Here is a 20327-nt window from a genome sequence, read left to right as displayed (position 1 = left end):
GATAGTAACCTACCCTGTTTAGTAGTTATTTCCTTTAACCGTAATCTTGAGGTGCGGATATAAAGACAGGAGACCTCGGTATATATATGTAGGCCATAAGGCGTACATCTTAGGGTCCCATATAGCGTCCTTTAAAAGCATTGCAGCGGCTCTGCCGGCAAGGCTGGAGGGGAACTTGAACACTTTGTCAGTCCAGATTGCTCTCAGGATGCAATAATTGCCCAGCACGTCGAAGAAGAGAGGCCGCTTGTCTGCAAAAGACGCGCAACGTGCCGCTATCGGGAGACTCATTGATTGTGAAATCACTGTCTTGCAATGACCCCAATTTGGCTTCTGGACTGGACACTGGGAGCAAAGATCCGTGCTTTATGCTATATGACGACGGTCTCCGACATCTTCGATCCGATGACTCAAAGTGGGTACAAAGATAGGGTTAACATCTATGGGGTTCGGCAAGACGTGACGATCTACTAATAGAGATACACATGGTCGGTATTTATACATGAATTAGTGTAGGCAAAGTGATTGCTATGGCAATCAGGTATAAATGGCAACACAAGACAGGAGAAAAGGGTTCATCACATCAAGAGTGGGCCTTGAGGGAAAGCAACTAAGTGCAATATATTATGAAATAGTGGAACCATACAGATGGGCTACAGTGTCAGATGAGCCTCTCTGGAATAAACTGCTTCAAGTGCCGTCGTCGCAAGCTAGGGCACTAGACTAGCCATCGCTGCCGCTGCTGCGGAACGTTGCGCACAATTGACAGTATTGATGAGTGAGGTCCAGGACATGCTGGGGCAGGTTCGTAGCCTGAACAATGCTGCGGACCTTGACGGCGCCCTCGTCTTCGATTAGTTTGCGGATCATGAACAATAGCTCCGGGGAGAACTACACGCCGTTAGCACGTTTCAAAGAATTAATCAAGGACGAGACAAACCTCAGAGTACCATCGGTACTGCCAAGCGATGAGTCGGATCAAAGCACTGAGCATTCCCCGTGTGTCATTTCGCTGCTCATGCAGTTTGAGGACGCCGCGCATCGCCTTCGGAGAGAACCTAATACCAAGGCAGGCTTGATAGGCTTCGATGGCCTCGTCAAAGTGGTGTAGCCGCTCTGCCAGCTCACCGAGAATCTCCCACTCGGTGGCAGATTTCTTGTATTCTATCGCCTGTTGTCGGTATTGAGCTATCTCCGTACGCCAGATGGTATATATGCGGAGGTCCTCGTATAAGACCATGAAAAGATTATCTAGCCATCTTTCACATAGGCGCTTATTCTTGAATTGTGCATATGATGAGTGCGACGGGTCAGGCTGTTAAGTCAGTGGGGCTCTATACTTCGGGGTTGATACTTACGTTTTCGCTGCCAGACTTGGCAACCTCTGATGCCACTGTTTGCTCTGGCCGTTCAATGGATGTCTCGCCTTGTGGCTGGTCATCGCCGTTGACAATTTCCGTGACAGTGTCGACTGGTCCATTCTCTCCATTTTCCTGCTCGCTGTTACCATTTGTTTCGGCGGGTTCTGCGGGGCTTTCGTCAAGCGAGTGAATTGATGGTTTTGTGGAGTGTTGGCGTTCGGTGCGGTATTCCTCTTCCATAACAAAGACCTCGCTACGAACCCTAAGCAGTTGGTCCCAGCCGATGGCAGCGGCGATCTTTGTCAACAGGTTGTACGCTTTCAAAAACGTCCCCTGGTACGTAGCCGCATGTAACCTCCGCAGATTGGGATGTACATAGTCGTGTGGGTCTCCTTGCTTCGGCTGACCCTCATCGATCTCGTCTAACATACTTTCTGATAGGATGGGAAGCATGATCCGAGAAGGCTGAGGCATGCGCGGCGTGTCTTTGTCCTGGTAAGTGAACATTGGGCAGGAGTTCAGTGTGAGAAGGGCCAAGTCCCATCGCTCTAAGCTCACGTAGACCTCACCCAGCCGAGCCCATGTGCTGAATTCGCTGGGAGCAGCGGTCACGGCACGCTTCGCACACTCTAGGGCCATTTCGCCTTCGCCCTTGCTGGCGCAAAAGGCAGACTGGCAGTCGAGGAGCGCATAGTCCATGGGAACATCTTGCAGGGCATCGTACATAAGTCGCACTGCTTGAACTTCTTCGTCTGCCATCTTGAACACCTGAGCGAGCAAAGACGAGACCTCGACGTCTCTTGTGCGCAGTTTCTCGAATAGATTGATACCAGAAGCATATCGACCTGTAGTCTGGATGTACTTGAGAAGGCCGGCCGTGAGGTGATTGCTCACTGTGTTTGGAACCTGGGTTTCGGGATCGGAGCTGAGCTGTCTTCCTGCGGACTGTTAGCGATTACGACAACGGTAAATGAGAAGACATACCCAGGAAGAACAATTTTTCGGCAGCATCTAGGAACCTATGCTCCATCTCGGTGTTTGTGACAGGGTTGAATCGACGAACCCCGACAATCTTCCTGATAGCATCTCCGCTGCCGTCGTCTGCATATGAGTACGCTCGCAGCACTCCGCAAAGAAAAGTCTCCAGCCATAATGCTTCGGTCGCAACACGCTTGTCTCCACGTTCATCGATGCAGTAGCTTTCGAGGCTTCCGGGGATCTTCACTTCGACTCGCATGTCCAGATGGGAAAATGCATTGTAGCAACTGCAAAGGTTAACCCCCGTGCACCACTGTATATTAAGAGAAATGCTGACCAGTAAATTCCTGATACCACTTTGTTCGTCTTGTCGAGCGGGGATGCCACGAGGGTGTTCACGTAGGCGGCTAAGCTTGCGGAGGAGGACGCATCGATACCGGTAACATGATGATAAACGCCGGTCTGAACAGCAGAATGCTTATTAGCTACTTCCATTCGTGTCATCCATGCAGGATGAGATGGATATATGGGATATATACCTGACGAGTCGAGCCGGTCTTTGGCTGCTTGATCAGGTAGACCAAGTCCGGAGGGCCTAGCTCCCTCAAGTTCTGTAGTGACTCCGTGCGCGCATCAACAGCAGAGAGAATGTCCTCTTCTTCGTATATTCTAAGAACAGTTTCAAGCGTCAGTCATGTATTTTAACAGCGGAAGTAGTGCAATTGCACCGCAGCTGTCAGGAGCACAGCGAGGGGAAAACAAATACTCGGGGACAGCTGGCGCGACCATGGCGCACTCAAGGGGCGCAAGGAACCTGCGCGGAAACAGAAGCAATTCGGAGGAATTAAGTGAAGTGCAAGCTGGCACTGGGTATCGACTCGAGGACAGAGGCCCTTTCAATGACCAAGAGTGGCTGTAGCTTGCTGTCGTCGTCACTTCTTGTCTTGAGGTGTTCCTGAGGCATAAACCGGAGACGGAAGGAGCCATTCCTCTTTGGGATCTCCGCCGCGGAGCAACGCGTGACGGCTGCTAATTACTCTCCAGAGTCCAGACCCTTGAATCGGAGGATCTTCGAGCTTCAACTTCTTTTTTTTTGTCCAGAGCATCGGACTACACCTCCGCGAGGTTGCCCTGAGATGTTGCTGACGACTGCGACTTGATTGTGACGGCCAGCACATCTTTCTGCGGCCTGATACTCCGCACCATGTCGACATGGTTGGCTCTCAACATTGAGCCCGACGAGGCCATAGAGGAGGAGGTCGATGACACAAAGGAAATACAAATCGAGGAAGCCCTGAAGCTATACCAGAACGCGCTGAAACTCCACTCTCAAGGTCCGCAATTTTACGGCGAAGCCGGCGAGGCATACGAAGCGCTTCTGAATTCCGAGATCTTTAAATACCCCGAGTCGATTTCTGATCATAAGAGAGCTGCGCTGCAGGACTCCGAACCTCAATTGGGTGGGACTACAAACGATGTCACGGCAGGGGAAACAGCTCTAGAGTTCAGCATCAACGACACTACCACGAGTACCCTGCAACAGACTATCTACCTCTCGTACAAGAACCACGGACAATATATTCTCGATGCCCTGCGCGCTTCCTTAAAAGAAACCTCGCGGTCATCCGAACAATCGCCCGAAGTTTTATCTAAAATTACCGAAAGCTCCATTACCGCTCTCGCACAGTTTGCGGAAGCGTTAGAACGTGATGACACGGACCTGAACCTATGGAGACAAAGCGCGAGGCTGTCCAGTGCTTTACAGAGCTACCGACTTGCTCGATTCTGTCTCGAAAGTGTCTTGGCTGATGATGATAACCGATTGGAGGTGCGGGGAGACCAGTTGGGGCTGGAAGAAACGTTTGCACAAGAAGGCCTTAGGAAGACGTTGCAGTCAGTGCTGGACCGCCTTTCCGTGTCGCTCGTTCCGGTCAAAAAGCCAAAGAAGGCTCTCGTTAAATTCTTCAAGCAGCAAAGCGATCCATATCCCTACCTGCCTTCGCTACTGGATGGTTTACACGACGTGGACCCCTCGAAAAGTCCCCTGGCCTTTCGTGCTTCTTCACATGAGATCAAGGTTGACTCGTTGACATGGACTGCTACTGGTAAAGCTATCTTAGAACTTTTAGATGACGAAACAGAAACCTCCCTGTTGGGCCGTGGGATGTTGGTTACCATCTCTTTACCGGCCAATAGTCCCGAGCTGAAAACAACCTCACTCACAGCGCAGCGGCGACCATCCAAGGCTCAAGTTCATGAAGAACATAACCAAGATGTGCAGATGGATGATACTCAGAGTGTTGGCGCCCGATCAATTACCGGAGCTCACGGACGAGAGCTCACTGCAGAGCACGGTGACGACCAGTCTTCAGTTGACCAACGAGCAGAGGAGCAGCTAATGGAGGGCCTTGAGATTCAATCATTTCAACAGGAGAATAGTACAGATAGACAGGATGACATCAAACCCGAGGAGGCCGACGCAAAGTATCCTGAAAACCCAAGCCGCAAACGCTCCTCTGGCTCTGCTATTACCGAAGACCAGGCAGAGCGTCTAAGATTGAAAAGTAGAAGAACACGCCTGAGGGACTCGCTCGCCGAAGCTTCAACAAATACTGACGAGGTTGTGTTTGACCAAACCAAGTATTATCAAGACCTCCTGGATCCTTATGTTCAAACCGACGAAGGAGTGTTTGGCACGGTTGGGCCCTTGCTGTCAAAATTTGACGTTGAAGGTCTGGGAACGCTGAAGGAGCTACAAAAAACAGTTGCATGTTTGAATGAACGAAAGGATTCTCCAATCACGTCATCCAACCTTGACGGTGCACATGTGCTTCTACAGGATCTCAGAAATGTCCTAACACAGTGGGATGAGACGAAGCACCAAGTGATGCAACAAAGTGACAACCTGACAGGACTACAAGACATCCAGGGCATGGGCAGATCCGGGCTTGCAGTGTTCCTCGAGCATTCGAAGAAGACAACGCACAAATTGAAAATGAAGCAAACATTTACTGGAGAGGACGAGTTGTTCGATTTCATTCGAGCTGTCAATGGCAGCATGCTTCACTTTCATGATGTCGCCTTTGAATGGCTTGCGCGCCTTTTAAGACCGGATTATGAAAGGTTTTCGCTCCGAAACAATCAGGTGGACGACTGGTCGTTAGTCGAATCACCGTATGTCGCGTATCAGTGGCCAGCCGCTCTCAAGGATATAGTGCTTCAGCTTTTGTCCATCGAGGATGAATGTATTTATGGCAGGATGGATAATCAACTGAAGACTCTCGAGCACCAGATCCTCCAGTCTCAGCCTGAAATCCGATTCCAATATACCGCGGGACACTTTGCAGGCCTGGAGATGATACAGGCTATTTTTGAGCTCCACCTCGACATATATGCACCTATGAATGCTCCGAACAACGAAACAGACTACAAAACGAGGATTTTACAGCAAGAGCGTGTGGCAAGATGGTCTATACTAGCACGCACTGCACTGACTCACTTCATTGACCACTGTCCTCCAGTAGTGAATAGAGACCGGATAACGCTCCGTCACATTTGGGCGTCTACATTCCAGTCGAATATGGCTGTCGACACTCAGCGAGAACACATTTTACTCTGTCTAGAAGACCTCAAACGCCTCTTCAATACTCTAAAGGACCCTGTTTTATCGCTCACCAATAACTCTCTTATGTTTGAAATGTCATGTGAGACAATCGACCAAGAGATCTCCAAACTGAATTCGATGGATTTCTTCACGAGAATATTCAAGCCTGACTTAGAGGATCCTCTCGGGTTGATTGAGACAATTGAACCAATCGTTGAGCCGTCATCGGTTGAATTCGAGGAAGGGTCCGATGATCAACAAAGCGTACAACGCCATGAAATGGGCTCTTTTCTGGATCGAGGAGACGCCACATTGAGGCTATTTCTATGGCGTCGACTCCAAGATGCTTATAGAAAGATTGATTATCCTCCCAAGGTGGTATCTTGCCATTTTAGGAGCATTGAAACCATCATCAAAGAACTGCGGAGCTCGGCGTATCTCGAAGAACCCAGTGAACACCGCCAAGCAACGCTGCTCAGATGGCTGAAGTTGCTTGACGGTATGTTGAGCAAAACTGTGACGGCAGTCCTGCAAGAGTCTGACAAAGCCTACGATTGCTTTGACATGGAGCATGTCAAGTCCTCAATGTCTGCTGTGGCTTCTCTTATCAGGATACTCTACAGTTTTGTGCTCTATGAGGATTCGGTACGAGTCGGGCAATTGCCCGGTTCAGAATTAAAGGGAGCCCTGGCAAAGTCACTGGAAAACTTCAAAGACAAGATGCGCGAGATGCTGGTTCGTTGTTGGATCCTGTTGTACACCCTTCTCACTGAGGCTATTGCTCAGAACCGAGAGTTGTTTGACGAACCTTTGGAGGACCGCATCTATTACTTGCGCTCAGTGCATAATGCTCTCGGTTTACGCAAGATGTGCAAGCGGTCTCATAAACAGTTCCTTAAGCTAGTCAAGTCTGAGCTCTTTGCTTTGGATGTGAAGCAAGACACGGAAACTGATATTTGTCAAATTCTCTACGACGTTCATGGGGTAAAACTATGCCTCAATGACAATTCATTAAGCGACCATGACTGCGCGTCGGAGAAGCTCGATCGTGCAACAGCCATCATGATGATCGACTTTGTGATGAAGCAGGCGAAGAAAACTAACATCAAGGATCTATCCAAGTCTGAACTGAAAAATACGATAGAAAAGATGCAACAATCTATCGGAACGACCAAGGCAGCTCCCCCGGTGTCGTACAATCGCCGCATCTTCAATGCCTACATGAAAACTCCAATCAACCCGTCGAGGCTTGCCCGTGCCATCCAAGGAGTAGCAGACCTGTCATTCATTCCTGTACCCAGCCAAACGGCAGTCATCGCTGAGAACGGATGGTATTTCCTCTTGGGCTACGCCGCCCTCACTAAATTCCGCTCGCAAAAGCGCCTGAGCCCTGTGCCCACCACCGACCTCGACGAGGCCATCACTTGGTTCCGTCAGGACCTGGAGCACGGTACCTCAAGGTGGGAGAGCTGGTACCGGCTTGCCCAAGTTTGGGATTCAAAGGTCGAGGAAGATATTACTTGGTCAGCAGACAAGATCAACAATAATCGGACAGAACTGGTTACCTGGCAGCGCAACGCAATTCACTGCTACGCAATGGCGGTAGCCACGGCCGCCAAAAGCGTAGAATCTGAACCCGAATCTCGAGCACTCCTAGCAGATCTTTATACAGACTTCGGGCTCCGTCTTTACGCATCATCTCGAGAGCCTCTTTCTATGGGTGCCTTTAGTGTTGCCGACTTCACACGCCACTATAGTAACGAGGAGAGTCAGCAGATGTACGAGGGCCGGCCATTCAAGGAGATGAAGGTTTATAATGTCTGGAGGCTTGCAGCCTTTTTGTTGAGGCAGGCGCTTGTTGACAAACCGAAAAGCTGGATGTGAGTTCTCCTTCGCCGTCATTCCTTTTCGGATAAACATTGCAGTCAGTTGCTAACATGCACAGGACGCATTACATGCTGAGCAAATGTCTCTGGAAGATGTTTAGCTGTGGTGACTCAGTTCGGGGCTCCTCGAAGCGCATTAACCTTGATAGTGTTGTAGACTCTCTCCTTGATACCATCGACGCGCTGCCGCAGCGCAAAGACTCACGAACTGAGCCCATCTTTGAACCTCACTATAAGCTTGTCTCTATCGTGCATAAACTCGTCAAGAGAGAGATTCTCACGGTAAGGACACCCCCCGCATAGTCCTGAGTCATTACCATCATTTTGCTCACTGTTGTCTTAGCCCGCCGAAGCAAGCAAAACCCTGCTAGCAACACCATGGGCTCGGAAAGTTCAGGCGTGTGAGGATAGGAGTTCCTGGAAGAATTATATCCTCAACGTGCTCAAAAACCTGAAGAATGCGGATAAGGCCAATTGGCATCACCGCATGGCTGTTAGGGTATGCACATTTACCAGTGCCATCGTATATGAGATCTAACATGTCACAGGCTGCACGTATTATATACGACGACGAGAAAGATGCCATCGCGGCCGCCGGAGCTAAAGGCGAGTTGACACAGCAGATCTTTACTAAGACCATGACAATACAGGTTTGGAAGCCGGAGTATGAACGTCCTGGTAGGCACTTTGTCTATACGACACGATATGCGTACTTCTTTGTTGCTCTACTTGACCAGCTTGATGACCGAGCCAATCTCGATCAGCTTTTACGCCGGGTGCGCAAGAAGCAGGGCGATTTCATTAACCATACTAAGCTATGGGAGGACATGTGCCTGACCTACGCCCGCGTCATACGCAGAGCAGCGGGAATACATGAGGGCCATGAAGAAAGTGTCTTCAAACCAATCGGCTGGGAAGAGTTCTCTGCCAACACCGCTCGTCTAGAAGAGCTCTCCGAGCTTGCTCCTGGAAGTTCATCCCTTCTTGAGCTTCTTCGAGACGGTCTCGAGCTCAAAAAGCTCAACAACAACCTCATGAAAGTCGCGCTACTCGAAGACCTCATCGCCGACGTCTATTCGCGTCTCTACGAAGTCAACCTGCCCAATGTGCTCGAGCAGGTGAACGAAGAAAATAAAGAGAAAATGAAGGTCGACCACATCCTCATGACAGCAGACGGCGCAGGAACAGCTGAGAACTCGACTCCGCCGACCTCCGCCCCAGCCTCCGAAGCTCCCGCCCCCCGCGGCCGCACCAAGGGCATAGCCAGGCGTGACATCCAACGGCGCGCAGAGGCAATCGTCAGCCGCAAGGTCGCGCCCCGCGTACCCGCAACCAAAGCTACAACAGCAACAGAAACCGATTCAGGCACAGCTACTGCCAACCCCGCAACGCCTGCAGGCCCTCGACCAGTCGTGGAAATCACCATCCGCCAACCAACCGCTGCCGCTGCCGACTTAGCAGGGCAGCAAAGCGATATCCCTAACAGTCTACATGATAGCGCGGATGATGAAAGCGAGCTGAGCGAGCTTGATGAGGAGAAAATCTCAAAGCTCGCTGCTGATCCAAAGATGCTCTTTCCCAATTTCCATGATAGGGATCGGGGGTCCGTGGAGCTTGATTCGGAGATCTCTGCCCAGCCTAGTCCAGCAGGCGACGCCGATGCTGCGAATGAGAATGAAGATGGCGGGGATATTGATGAGGATGATCGAGAGTGCGACGATGATGGTGATGGCGAGGGTGAAGGTGAAGGTGAAGCCGGGCCAGATGCTGATCTTGAAGGAGAAACGATCAATGCGGATGGCGACGAAAATGTACCCGGCGAGGGCGGAGTTGAAGACGAAAATGAGCCTGAGAATGAGGGCGAAGATGATGACGTCGATATGGAGGCAGGCGAGGACGAAGAAGCCGGTCGCCAGGATGGCGAGATTGAAAGAGACACGGTCATGGAAGGCACGGATGCAGATGGGGGTGAGGACCCTGAGCCTGAGCTCGAGGCTGAACCCGAGCACGACCAGCAACAAGAGCAACAACAAGAGAAGCAAGCTGGTGTTGAGCAGGAAGGTCGGACTGTTTACGATTCCGAGTTCGGCTCTGAGTTATAGACTAGATTGGACGAGTTATTGTTGTCATTTGCTGGTGATGGTTTTGCATGTCTGGCGCTTTATATCTTCTTTTTACCAATGTGGCTTTTGAGCTAAGGTTGTTGTATGAATTTCTCTTTTTCAAGGACTTGTTAGGGGTCATAGGCGCTTGAGGTTCCTAGGTCAGAGGTCATGGTTGGATCAGGTTCGAATAAACAATGCATGTACTAAGGGTATAAGTGTAAGGTATTAGAAGAAAAAAAAGTATGTCAACAAAACAAACAGCCGCCTAAGACAACCAGTAACTCCGACCATGTAGCGAGAATGGTATCATCTGAAGGGAAATAACTAAAAATCGTCTTCCGGCGCAAGGTCCCATTTACGGGTTGCCATCTTTCGCTGTTTCTTGCCAGGTGAATCGACGGCGGAACCCCTGAACATGCTATCGGCGAGTTTCAGCTGGTCCATCTTGCGGAGTGCAACTTCGATGTCGCTCTCGCGGCCGAGTATGTTGGCATTGCGCGAAGACTCCAGCGCAGTGTTCTTAGACTTGGATTTTTTTGTGGGCGATCTGCAGTTTAATTCGCGCTCCAGAGCAGTGATTTTACTGCGCAGTTGATCGTTTTCGAATTCAAGCTCTTCGACTCGTTCATTGGAGGATGGTTGAGAATCTTCGTGGACTGTAGAGTCAGCCGGGCTGTCATGAGTCCGTTGACAATTGATAAGCCTACTTTGGAATCCTCTGGACAGAAGCTCGATCTTCTTGTCGATGTGATCGTCATTGTGGCCAGTCTAGTATAGTAATATTAGCATCGCGCTGGAAAGCTACATGGGTGTAGCTTACCTGCTCGTCCCAAGCGCTCTGCCATCTCCTTCTCTCTTGCTCCATGCGCCCTTCCATCTCGGCCCAGCATTCTTCTCGCACCTCTTGCTCGATGAGAAGACATCTGTCTTCACTCACTATGAGTGCTGTCTCTGTCTCGGCTCTCAATACTTCCTCTTCTGTCAGTCGTAGGCTGAGTCTCTCATTCTCTGTAGCCAGCCGCTCAATCTCAGCGAGTGCCTTTTCAAGGTCTTCGGCCAGACCAAGTTGCGGCGAATGACGGCCACCGGATCCTTTTCGAGAGCCTAGAGTACTTGATAGTAATGACTCGGCAGACGGGGCTCGAGGAACAGTGACCTCGCGGGCCAAGGCTGAATACCGCAGGATCTGTGATGTGGCATTATAGTCACCAAATGGATCGGCAGTTACAATCATAATGGCTCTTTGTGGGTTTCGATTGATGCTTGATGTCTGCTGTGATGGGAAGGAATTTGAGAATAATAGTTCCGTAAGCTTGCACTGTCTGTAAGGAACCATAGCGGTCTATCTGCGTTAGTTGAACCCTAGCGTAGGGTGACTATTAACATACCTTGTTACCATCTTTATTACTGCTTTGCATTTGTAGACATTGTCCCAGGTACATCAAACTCTCATTGATCTTACCTGCCTCTACCAGGGTCGAGCCAGCTGTCTTTGCAGTCCTCGCTCGTTCGGATCCTGCTACTGTCAGTGATAATTCAAGGTAAACTAGCTGTAGACCTACCAGCAAGATCTGCAACAGTAAGAGTGTTTCCGATCCAAGTCTCTTCTCCTGTTCGTTTGTTTCGCATCCGCCGCTTGACTTCAAGGCAGAAGAAGCCATGGCTACGTGAGCTGACACTGTTCGCGCCAGTTCCAGTCACCTTCCGCTCGGTAAGGCCAATCTCGAGGACTGCCAACGCCTCTTCATAAGTGCTACAAGCGATCTTCCGTAGCCCAGCCACAACCTTTCGGTCAGGCGACCCCTCGGTTGGTTTGAAGTATAAGTGCTTCCTGCGCTCTTTCTGAGACGACGTCTCCTGGCGAGAAACAGTACTTCCCTGGCCGGGCACGATGGCGGGTGATAAAAGATCGAAGATCCGGTCATTATAGACCTCATACATAGACACCAAAACCATGTACTCGGAATGGGGGTTCAGCTCGAGAGTGAGATGGCTCACATCAGGTGATCGGGGTAGAGTGCTAGCTCTCATGGGCGCGTGTCGACGAGGGAAAATGAGAGCGGGCATGGGATCCTTTATTGAGCTGACGTTAGCATCTTGTAACTCAGCAGTGCTAGGTTGGTTATTTCTGGGCAGTGGTGAGGGACTAGGGCAGTCCAAGGCTTTTGCTTGAAGCGTGGTGGTGCTCCGGGTGGTCGTCTTGGTCCAGGCCAGTGACGCCGGCTTATAGAAGTATTGGGACAAACCCCACGGGCCGGGATATAAATTTGGGATCCTTTGAAGTGGGTTCGGGAGAGGTGAATTCCATACCGCCATTGGGGTGTGAGCTCGGGTGGAGCTCAAAGGTGTCTGGGCCCTTGAGTTCCTACCACGGTCGGGCTCGCCGTATACTGCCTCGAGAAACGTCTGTGCAGTGAACATCTGAGAATCCGAGGCGTCGGAGGCGGACACGGATGCCAAAAGATAAGGAGGTATCGAATTGTCTGGCGGCTTGATTGTGGAGGCCAATGACTTGAATATCACATCCAAGCTCATCTGGGTGATTCCCCTCTGCGTCTTTGAGCCTAGGATGGTGTGGCTCTGCCACCATTAGCACTGCCAATATTTGAGGTGTATATTTCGCACCTTGCCACTCCCTGACACCCCTAGTGTTGCGACCAATCCATCTCTTTGCTCCAGCAAGACACCCTTGACTAACGACTGTAGGCCAGTATCTTCAAAGACATTGAGCTGTGTTGCCGACTCATCAAACACCTGAGTGAAGCCGAACCTCTCAACTCCCCGCTTCCGGGCGTCGCTGGGGGGCTGTGTTGTGATATGCGTCGGAGCTGAGGCTGGACTGGACCCATCATTGGTTGAATGTGAGGCGTCCGGCTCTTCAACGGTCAGGCAGCGTTCGGGCTGGTCGTCTTGCTGTGAAATCTGAGGTCGAAGGCGGAGATACACCTGGAAGAGGGACGACGGCGGATTCGATGCCATTGCTGCAGGACCCTCTGTGTCGGCCGTCAAGTTAGGAGCCGGATGCAGGAAGGTGGTGGATTCGATGAACTGGCAATGCAAGGACAATGATGTCGATGAAGTGATTGAATCAATAAATGCAGCTGGCGATCACGAGATATGATTTTGCCGTTTTAGGTTTGGTGCAGTGTCGCCCCGACAACAAGCTCACAAGCTGGAGCGACTTCGGGAGCTGTTGCTGCCTGCGCTTTCAGGCTGTCGACTGCCCGTGTCCCTCGAGTACGCCTCGCTCGTATTCCCCCGCCTTGGGCAGACGAGACTCGACCTTCTCCGAGTAGAGAAATGCGCCATCTTCACGAGGCTCAGTCGTGGTCAAGGGTCTTTTGCTGGGCCATGACTGCGTGGCGTCAAGCTTTCCGGGCGCAGCTGCGCGTGGCCCCGACTATACGAGTTGCCTATTCGGGCACCTCGTTCTCGCTACGCATCACGAGCCATGGCTTCACGAGCTGAGTCAAGATATATAGGGCTGAGAAGCGCCGTTATGAGGTCCAAGAGAGCATCTCATAGACATCTTGTCTTGTTGTGCAAAGCATCGCCAGCGGACTTTTACCTCATACTCCGTCAAACATCGGTATTTTGGCATCTACAGCATGCTTGACAAGAGAGATCCTTACCGTATGCCCCTCTCCTCTTTTGTACTCAGTCTATATATGCTTATTGATTATCATTAGAGGAGGGGAGTATCTGGTACTATGCTCCCAACAAAGGCTCACCTATAGCCTTTGCCATCTTGTTCATGGTGTCTGGTCTAATCCATGCCTATCAGTGCCAGTAAGTCAAGCGTGTACCATTTGTGGCATATCTAAACCTGTGTAGGAGGTATAGGTCTTGGACAGTGACAGGCATGCTACCCTGGTCGGCCATTCTTTTCATTGTCGGTTTCATCCTAAGGGCTGTCGGCGCTTTTGGCGAGTGGGACAATGTACCGGTCTATATCGCGAGCACTGTCTTTCTCCTGGCTGGGCCGTGAGTTTATTCTGGTTTCAATACTGGTACGAGCCTTGCTAATCTCAGCAGACCCGTCTATGAAGGCGCCAACTTCTTCATTCTCGGCCGCATCCTCTACTACATCCCGTACCTCTCGCCTATACACCCTGGACGAGTATTCTCGACCTTCCTTGGCTTTCTCTTCTTCGTCGAAGTGCTGACGGCAAACGGAGCGGCCCTCCTAGCAAACACGGAGGCAACGCAGAGTCGGCGGGATATCGGCGATGGTCTGCTCAAAGCAGCCTTAATTCTGCAGCTCGCAGTCATGGCCGGATTTGTCTCTCTCGCAATCTTCTTCCACGTGAAGTGTTATCGCGCCGGGCTTCTCACTAAAAACCTCATAACCGTCCTTGCGGTTCTATACTGCAGTTGCACCTTTATCACCACGCGTACGATTTTCCGTACAGTCGAGTACTTCACTGCGGCAAACCAACATACCTGGGATGATCCGGACGACGTTGACCCCATCATCCGGAATGAGTGGATCTTTTGGTTCTTTGAGGTGGCTATCATGTACGCCAACACCACTATGCTCAACATTTTTCACCCGATGAGGTTCCTACCGCGCTCGAACAAGATTTACCTGGCCAAGGACGGTGTGACTGAGGTTGAAGGACCTGGGTTCAAAGATCCTCGTCCTTGGTATGTCACTTTCTTCGATCCATTTGACATTGCCGGCTTGATCAAGGGCAGGCAGGTCAAGTACTGGGAAGGCGATGAATCCGCGCAGGGAAGTGAGTCGAAAAGTGTCAGGGAGACCAGACCTGGCTGTCATGTCTGATGCCCTGTTGAACTGGATAACCTTACGGGCTTTGGGGTCAATGACTTCTTGGTCCCATGGATCAGTACATCTATGTTTGTTTTTTGTTTATAGACAGACTTGTGTATTTTTTGCGATTTCCTTTCTTTGCTTTCCTCGGATTATTGCACGTTTATGCCTTTGTTGAATCAGCATACCCAATATAGTACAGCGATTATGTCACATCTGCTTTTCCACAGATCTTTGATAACAATCTCTCTTGAAGTGCAATGCACGTAGACTCTGTGAGCAGGGTTAAGGCCATGGCCGTGGCCGTGTTCCTCTTATATGCAGCAGCAATTGCGGGGTTGGCCTCCACTGCATTAGTTAACTTACAAATATACGTCCAAAGAGATAACGCCATCATAACAAGATTTTTCATCATGAGTCACAAGTGCTATTGACAAATGATGCTGCGTCGGGTTACTCCTTTCCACCGACCAACAGACTGCACCTAGATAAATGCTAATGCCAGGATAGTGACATACTCGAGAGCAACAAGTGTTATAGCGATCTAGCTACTATCCTGATTGCTAAAGGAAAATCAGCTGTCTCTTTGTCAATCAAGCCCAGCGAAGAGGCAATGCCATCCACGGAAGCTCTCCAAGAGCAAATAGATGCCAATCCTACTGTTGTGGCTTTACTCTTCGCAAAGTCATGGTTTGGCTTCGACCTGGACGACACGCTCCATGAATTTCGCAAGGCGTCTGCCCATGCCTCTCAATCAGTATTCGAAAAGATCCTTAAGTCTGTCGCAAGTCATTCCAAGGCCAAAGCAACGATAGACGACCTAGAAGCAACATACCGCGACATCCTTCGCTCAAAGACCGCGAACGCATTCACCGATGGGAGAACGTCCGACGACTACCGCAAGGAGCGGTTTCTTACCTTCTAGAAGCTTATGGGCTCAAGCCTTCCACAGAGCTACTAAGCCAGCTATTGCTGACGTACCGGAGCAGTCTCCGTGCAGCCTTGACATTGAAACCTGGTGCTCGTCAGCTCCTGGAGAGGCTGAAGGCTCTTGGGAAGAAGGTTATCGTGGTGACTGAAGGACCTAAAGATGCGCAGGAATGGACGGTCGCGGAACTCAGCTTGGAGCCGCTTATTGATATTCTAGTCACCACCAATGAGGTTGGGATGTCCAAGGTGGATGGCTTGTTTCCTGCTGTATTGCACAAGTACAATATTGCCCCTGGGGACATGGTCTATGTGGGTGACAATGCACAGCGGGATGTTGTCCCAGCCCGAGCGGCTGGGATAGACACTGTTTTGTACAATGAAAAAGGTGACTTGTTCAATGATCCTCATCACCTTAAAGTCAACTCTCTTTCGAAGCTGGAGCACCTGTTGAGTTGTTGAAAGCCTGTCTGGGCCATGACAGAGCAGACTCTACTCCGGGGTATTTTATTCCTTCCTGCCATACATTCTATTCCAATAGAATAGAAGTTTTGACAGAAAATAATAATTGGGAAAAGTAATGATAGTTGTCGGCCGCATACATTGGAAGGCGGAGACTGCAGGCGTGCGGAGGACACCTTTCGTCTCGGTCTCCGCAGGCCTCCCCAAACAACAACCCCTTCTGTCACCGTTGCGCGTGGTCAACTCCTTCCCCAGATCAACCGTAGGGACTGCTTTTCTGTCTCTCTACCGGATCATTTAGACACTTGCGATATTTGAAAACAACGTGCGAGCTATAACTGCCCTCCGCAAGAACTCCGCAATCCCTTCCGCATCTCACCAAGAATACCACCGTCGCCATGCTATCCTTCCTATCCTCGAACCTGTCGAATACTCGGCAATCACTGGCGCAAGTGCTCAACTTTGCGCTCGTTCTGTCGACAGCGTTTATGCTCTGGAAGGGCTTGTCCGTCGTCACAGCGTCCTCGTCCCCGATTGTCGTCGGTATGTGACTGCACCTTTCATATCATCTTTTCACAACTAATAAACGGACGTACTACAGTGCTCTCGGGATCTATGGAACCAGCATTCCAGCGCGGCGACCTCTTATTCCTCTGGAACCGCAGCCCCCGCGCAGAAGTCGGCGAGATCGTGGTCTACAATGTGAAGGGCAAGGACATCCCGATTGTGCACCGTGTCGTGCGCACATTCCCTGAGGTCCAGGGAAAGAAGGAAAAGACGGTGAAGGAGGTGACTTTGTATGCTACCCTAGCTTCTGTCACTGCTGGATGCCCAGGGCTGCTTGACTAATTATTTGGTAATCTAGGTCCACGCCCACTCCCCCGAACATGCTGCTCACCAAGGGCGACAACAACCTTGCGGACGATACCGAGCTATATGCACGCGGCCAGGAATTCCTGAACCGCGAGGAGGATATCGTAGGGAGTGTGAGGGGGTACATGCCTATGATTGGGTATGTGACAATTATGCTGAGCGAGCATCCGTGGCTGAAGAGCGTTTTGCTGGGTATCATGGGGTTGATGGTCATACTGCAGCGGGAGTAGACTTGTCGGGATAAGTCAGGGTTAGATATGAGCCAAAATTTGAGCAAGAATATATACAAAGAGCAATTTGTTGCCTTACGGCGTAGTGACTGGTCTGGACCGCGACTCCAAGGCTCCAACTCCAACTGACGTCGAGCCTCTGCCCCGCTAACTACTGAGCCCCGCCAAGTGAAGCTACAGCCTACTCACCTACTCTTGCACAGCCTTTGTTCTTGAGTCCTGAAAACTCTTCGCTTGTTCGATCTTCCGCAGTCTCGCGTAACCTCACCATAAGATTTACCAATAATGGGCAGCCAAAAGCGGATAGCAAAGGTACAACCTTACCTGGGACCCCTGCCCCTCCCCCGCCACCATCCTCGCGACAACAAAGCTAACAATGCGACCAGGAACTCGCCGAGCTCACGGAGTCCCCTCCAGATGGCATACTCGTCGAGCTCGCAAATGAATCCAACCTCTACGAATGGAAAGTCTTCATGGACGGTCCGGAGGACTCTCCCTACCACGTACGCCCCGCCACCCCTTTCCTTCGCCCCCTCAAAGACAAAGAAACCAGCTCAAGAGACTGACTCATACGCGAACATACAGAAAGGCCGCTTCGAACTAAAACTCACTCTGCCCACGGAATACCCCTTCAAACCACCGACCGTCTCCTTCGTCACGAAAATCTACCATCCCAATGTAACGAACGACGACAAGGGGAGCATGTGCCTGGGTATGCTAAAGGCAGACGAATGGAAGCCCTCGTCGCGGCTCTCTGCAGTGCTGGAGTTTGCGCGCTCGTTGCTGGGCGAGCCGATGCCCGACGATGCAGTCGAGGGCCGTATTGCGGAGCAGTACCGCGAGGACCGGAAGCGCTATGAGGAGATTGCTAGGGAGTGGACGAGGAAGTATGCTGGTGGTTCTGCGTCCTCATAGGACTCGCAGATGTGAATGGGGAAGAAGAGGCGAAGGGGTGGTGTACGCGCTTGATGCGGACGCTGGTCGCTGCGTCGGGCTGGAAGTGACAGGGAACAAACGGGCAATGACGAGCATCTCGTTTGCTCAGACTCGGATATGGGGTTGCGCGGGCTTGCATTGGCTATAGTTACTTTCAAGGATCTACGGTTGCACAACGGTAGTGTGAGTCTGCTGGGCGTTGATATCGGTGGTTCTTTGTTGCATGGTCTAGGTGTGGCAATAGCATTCTCAGGACTTGATCCTGGTTATTTGGGCTCTGCTTCAACTTGGAAGCTGGCACGCTGTATCTGCGTGCTTGGGCTGTACCTGGATGAGGTAGCATTCCTGCTTTTGCTTGAGCGACTCGGTCAACTACAGCCAGCCCAGCAAACAAGCAAACAGAGAATCAACAAGACTTTACCGTGCTATAACTACCTGGCAGACGCAGCCTTTGAAGTCCTTAAGTGTCCCATAGACGTTAATTCAATAGTTTCTCACGTAGAGTAGCTCGAGACGCGGACCAAAAGCTGCCAACATCGCCGCCACATTCCACGCCCATTCCTCACCACCAAAACAAGCACTGGCCTTAAGCCACCTCTGTAATCTCTCAAATTGCTAGCAGTGCAACTTGGTAGTCCCGGTCTTCAGGTAGTATGTATCTGCATCCCGCTAACTCAATTGAAACTAATGTAGCATCTACTTTGGCCACAGTGTAGATAACCAGGTATGCAGGGGTGGACATCCATACAACCACGCATGAGATATTAATCTACCTGATCACCTCTAGGTGTAATCTGACCAGCACAAGAACGACACAAGCGAACAACAATAATCAACGAACTCGCTAGCCAAAAACCACATCATGATCATGCATCTCCCACTCTCAACCCTAACCCTCCTTGCGAGCTTATCACTCGCCCTCGCAGACCAGGAAGCAGATCTGGGGTACCTGAGATGCGTTGTACGTACTATTCCCCTAGGTATCCCTGCAAAGGAACACTCGATTAGACCAGAAGGCTAACAGTCTGCCTCGCATCAAGTCCGCCGTCGTAAAAACAACCTCCTTCCCCTCCTGCGCCTCAAGCTACAAACTCGACTGCTTCTGCGAAGCAAACGCACGACTCCAAGCGGCGAATGCCCGAGATGGGCTGGCCTCTTCAGCAGCTGCCGCTCCAGCGCCGGGGATCCAGCTCGCGCCGGAAGTCGAGGAGCTGTGTGCGGAGAATGGCGTTCGTATGTTGTCCTTGCCTTATACTCAGCGACATAAAGTGGGAACGACACTAACCATCTCAAATAGCAAAAGAAGAGATAGCAAAGTACCTCTGCGACGATACTGCCGTGCCAGCATCGCCCCGACGCGGAAGTACACCCATGGTCCGGATTGGAAAGCAGCCGCAAGACTCGGGTGAGTCTACATCTAAGTCTACGACAGAGAACAGAGGAGAAGAATCAATAGAGTCAACGGGCAGCAAATCCTCACTCTCAGCCTCCAAGCGCTCTATAACCCCCGACTCAACAAGGCTCCTGATCCCAGAGAACGACACGCTGGAGCGGGAGGTTGCTGTCGACAATGTCAACGGCGACAAGAAAGATGCTACAGAGCGCATGGCCAACACGAACGCCATATACCAGGTCATCACAGTCACAGAGACACGCACCGAGTGCTCGTGCGCGAAGACCGCCACGCCAGTCCATGGCTCCGCTGCGGTATCCCAGCCTTCTGCACCCGCACCTACATCTGCAACTTCATCCTCAGAAAACGACGGCGACGACGACAACGAGAACAACACACACATCAACATGTCCGGCGCCATGCACGGGACGCAAATCGCCGTTGCGATTCTGCCGTCCCCGACGCAGATGAGCATTGCGCATGCGGCTGAGACGGACGATGTCTCTGCGTCGTCGGTGCGCGTTGCGTCGTCGGATGTCCCTGTTCCCACTGGGGTGGATGCGAGCCAGAGGCACGGGGCTAATCATAATGAGGGTGCTGATATTGATGCTGAGATGTTTAGGGGGGCTGCGGGAGTGATTGGGGTTTCGAAGGAGGCTGTGCTTGGTTTGCTTGGTGTTGCTGTTGGGGTTGTTTTGCTGTGATGAGTTGATTCAATGTGAGTTCAATACTTAGGCTTGGTGGTTTGGTTGGCTAGGGCTGGTTAAGGTTGGGGTTGGAAAAGAAGGATAGGGTTAC

The 20327-nt window shown here is 51.1% G+C and overlaps 7 protein-coding genes across 7 annotated transcripts; 5 read left to right on the top strand and 2 right to left on the bottom strand.

Annotated features, from left to right (window-relative positions):
• Positions 1-81: 81 nt before the first annotated feature.
• BDW74DRAFT_148380 (uncharacterized protein) lies at positions 82-3273 on the bottom strand. Its single transcript, XM_073723698.1, has 7 exons — positions 3106-3273; positions 2879-3008; positions 2677-2801; positions 2346-2626; positions 1359-2299; positions 941-1315; positions 82-891 (listed from the first exon to the last, which is right to left on the bottom strand). Exons 1-7 carry the CDS (start codon positions 3126-3128, stop codon positions 724-726), a joined length of 2043 nt encoding a protein of 680 aa, XP_073586721.1. The 5' UTR covers positions 3129-3273; the 3' UTR covers positions 82-723.
• A 177-nt stretch (positions 3274-3450) lies between these two features.
• On the top strand, positions 3451-10156 carry hir3 (putative transcriptional corepressor of histone genes (Hir3)). Its single transcript, XM_073731945.1, has 4 exons — positions 3451-7823; positions 7889-8111; positions 8173-8328; positions 8378-10156. Exons 1-4 carry the CDS (start codon positions 3544-3546, stop codon positions 9929-9931), a joined length of 6213 nt encoding a protein of 2070 aa, XP_073586720.1. The 5' UTR covers positions 3451-3543; the 3' UTR covers positions 9932-10156.
• A 1-nt stretch (position 10157) lies between these two features.
• Positions 10158-12984, bottom strand: BDW74DRAFT_114546 (kinesin family protein). The gene is made up of 6 exons (XM_073721868.1): positions 12560-12984; positions 11497-12514; positions 11323-11450; positions 10755-11276; positions 10642-10702; positions 10158-10590 (listed from the first exon to the last, which is right to left on the bottom strand). Exons 1-6 carry the CDS (start codon positions 12911-12913, stop codon positions 10259-10261), a joined length of 2415 nt encoding a protein of 804 aa, XP_073586719.1. The 5' UTR covers positions 12914-12984; the 3' UTR covers positions 10158-10258.
• Positions 12985-13212: 228 nt separating this feature from the next.
• BDW74DRAFT_148369 (putative RTA1 domain protein) lies at positions 13213-15155 on the top strand. The gene is made up of 4 exons (XM_073723697.1): positions 13213-13567; positions 13624-13723; positions 13769-13918; positions 13970-15155. The coding sequence occupies exons 1-4, from the start codon at positions 13543-13545 to the stop codon at positions 14718-14720; spliced, it is 1026 nt and encodes a 341-aa protein (XP_073586718.1). The 5' UTR covers positions 13213-13542; the 3' UTR covers positions 14721-15155.
• On the top strand, positions 15143-16118 carry BDW74DRAFT_148368 (HAD family hydrolase). Its single transcript, XM_073723696.1, has 2 exons — positions 15143-15487; positions 15544-16118. The coding sequence occupies exons 1-2, from the start codon at positions 15322-15324 to the stop codon at positions 16095-16097; spliced, it is 720 nt and encodes a 239-aa protein (XP_073586717.1). The 5' UTR covers positions 15143-15321; the 3' UTR covers positions 16098-16118.
• A 377-nt stretch (positions 16119-16495) lies between these two features.
• On the top strand, positions 16496-18115 carry BDW74DRAFT_166559 (uncharacterized protein; the record flags this gene model as incomplete). The annotated part of the gene is made up of 5 exons (XM_073726579.1): positions 16496-16640; positions 16699-16894; positions 16963-17113; positions 17587-17703; positions 17786-18115. The coding sequence occupies 5 exons, from the start codon at positions 16496-16498 to the stop codon at positions 18113-18115; spliced, it is 939 nt and encodes a 312-aa protein (XP_073586716.1).
• An 883-nt stretch (positions 18116-18998) lies between these two features.
• Positions 18999-20233, top strand: BDW74DRAFT_175775 (extracellular serine rich protein; the record flags this gene model as incomplete). The annotated part of the gene is made up of 3 exons (XM_073728437.1): positions 18999-19097; positions 19150-19369; positions 19434-20233. The coding sequence occupies 3 exons, from the start codon at positions 18999-19001 to the stop codon at positions 20231-20233; spliced, it is 1119 nt and encodes a 372-aa protein (XP_073586715.1).
• Positions 20234-20327: the final 94 nt, after the last annotated feature.

This window comes from Aspergillus multicolor (genome assembly GCF_047715735.1).
Source record: "Aspergillus multicolor strain CBS 133.54 unplaced genomic scaffold BDW74scaffold_5, whole genome shotgun sequence".
Classification (NCBI taxonomy): domain Eukaryota; kingdom Fungi; phylum Ascomycota; class Eurotiomycetes; order Eurotiales; family Aspergillaceae; genus Aspergillus; species Aspergillus multicolor.
This window is presented reverse-complemented; position numbering and strand designations above follow the sequence as displayed.

Bases quoted from the DNA above. Each gene is read 5' to 3' on its own strand.
- BDW74DRAFT_148369 (XM_073723697.1), top strand. From the start codon at position 13,543: ATGCTTGACAAGAGAGATCCTTACC. The intron at 13,568-13,623 runs GTATGCCCCTCT...GATTATCATTAG, and splicing joins TGACAAGAGAGATCCTTACC to AGGAGGGGAGTATCTGGTAC. The intron at 13,919-13,969 runs GTGAGTTTATTC...TAATCTCAGCAG, and splicing joins GTCTTTCTCCTGGCTGGGCC to ACCCGTCTATGAAGGCGCCA.
- BDW74DRAFT_114546 (XM_073721868.1), bottom strand. From the start codon at position 12,913: ATGGCATCGAATCCGCCGTCGTCCCTCTTCCAGGTGTATCTCCGCCTT. The intron at 11,277-11,322 runs GTATGTTAATAG...TAACGCAGATAG, and splicing joins GTAATAAAGATGGTAACAAG to ACCGCTATGGTTCCTTACAG. The intron at 10,591-10,641 runs GTAGGCTTATCA...CTGACTCTACAG, and splicing joins TCTGTCCAGAGGATTCCAAA to TCCACGAAGATTCTCAACCA.
- BDW74DRAFT_148380 (XM_073723698.1), bottom strand. From the start codon at position 3,128: ATGGTCGCGCCAGCTGTCCCCGA. The intron at 2,300-2,345 runs GTATGTCTTCTC...AACAGTCCGCAG, and splicing joins CGAAAAATTGTTCTTCCTGG to GAAGACAGCTCAGCTCCGAT. The intron at 892-940 runs GTTTGTCTCGTC...AACGGCGTGTAG, and splicing joins AGTACCGATGGTACTCTGAG to TTCTCCCCGGAGCTATTGTT.
- hir3 (XM_073731945.1), top strand. From the start codon at position 3,544: ATGTCGACATGGTTGGCTCTCAACATTGAGCCCGACGAGGCCATAGAG. The intron at 8,112-8,172 runs GTAAGGACACCC...CTGTTGTCTTAG, and splicing joins TCAAGAGAGAGATTCTCACG to CCCGCCGAAGCAAGCAAAAC. The intron at 8,329-8,377 runs GTATGCACATTT...AACATGTCACAG, and splicing joins ATCACCGCATGGCTGTTAGG to GCTGCACGTATTATATACGA.
- BDW74DRAFT_148368 (XM_073723696.1), top strand. From the start codon at position 15,322: ATGCCATCCACGGAAGCTCTCCAAGAGCAAATAGATGCCAATCCTACT. The intron at 15,488-15,543 runs CTGTCGCAAGTC...GAAGCAACATAC, and splicing joins ATTCGAAAAGATCCTTAAGT to CGCGACATCCTTCGCTCAAA.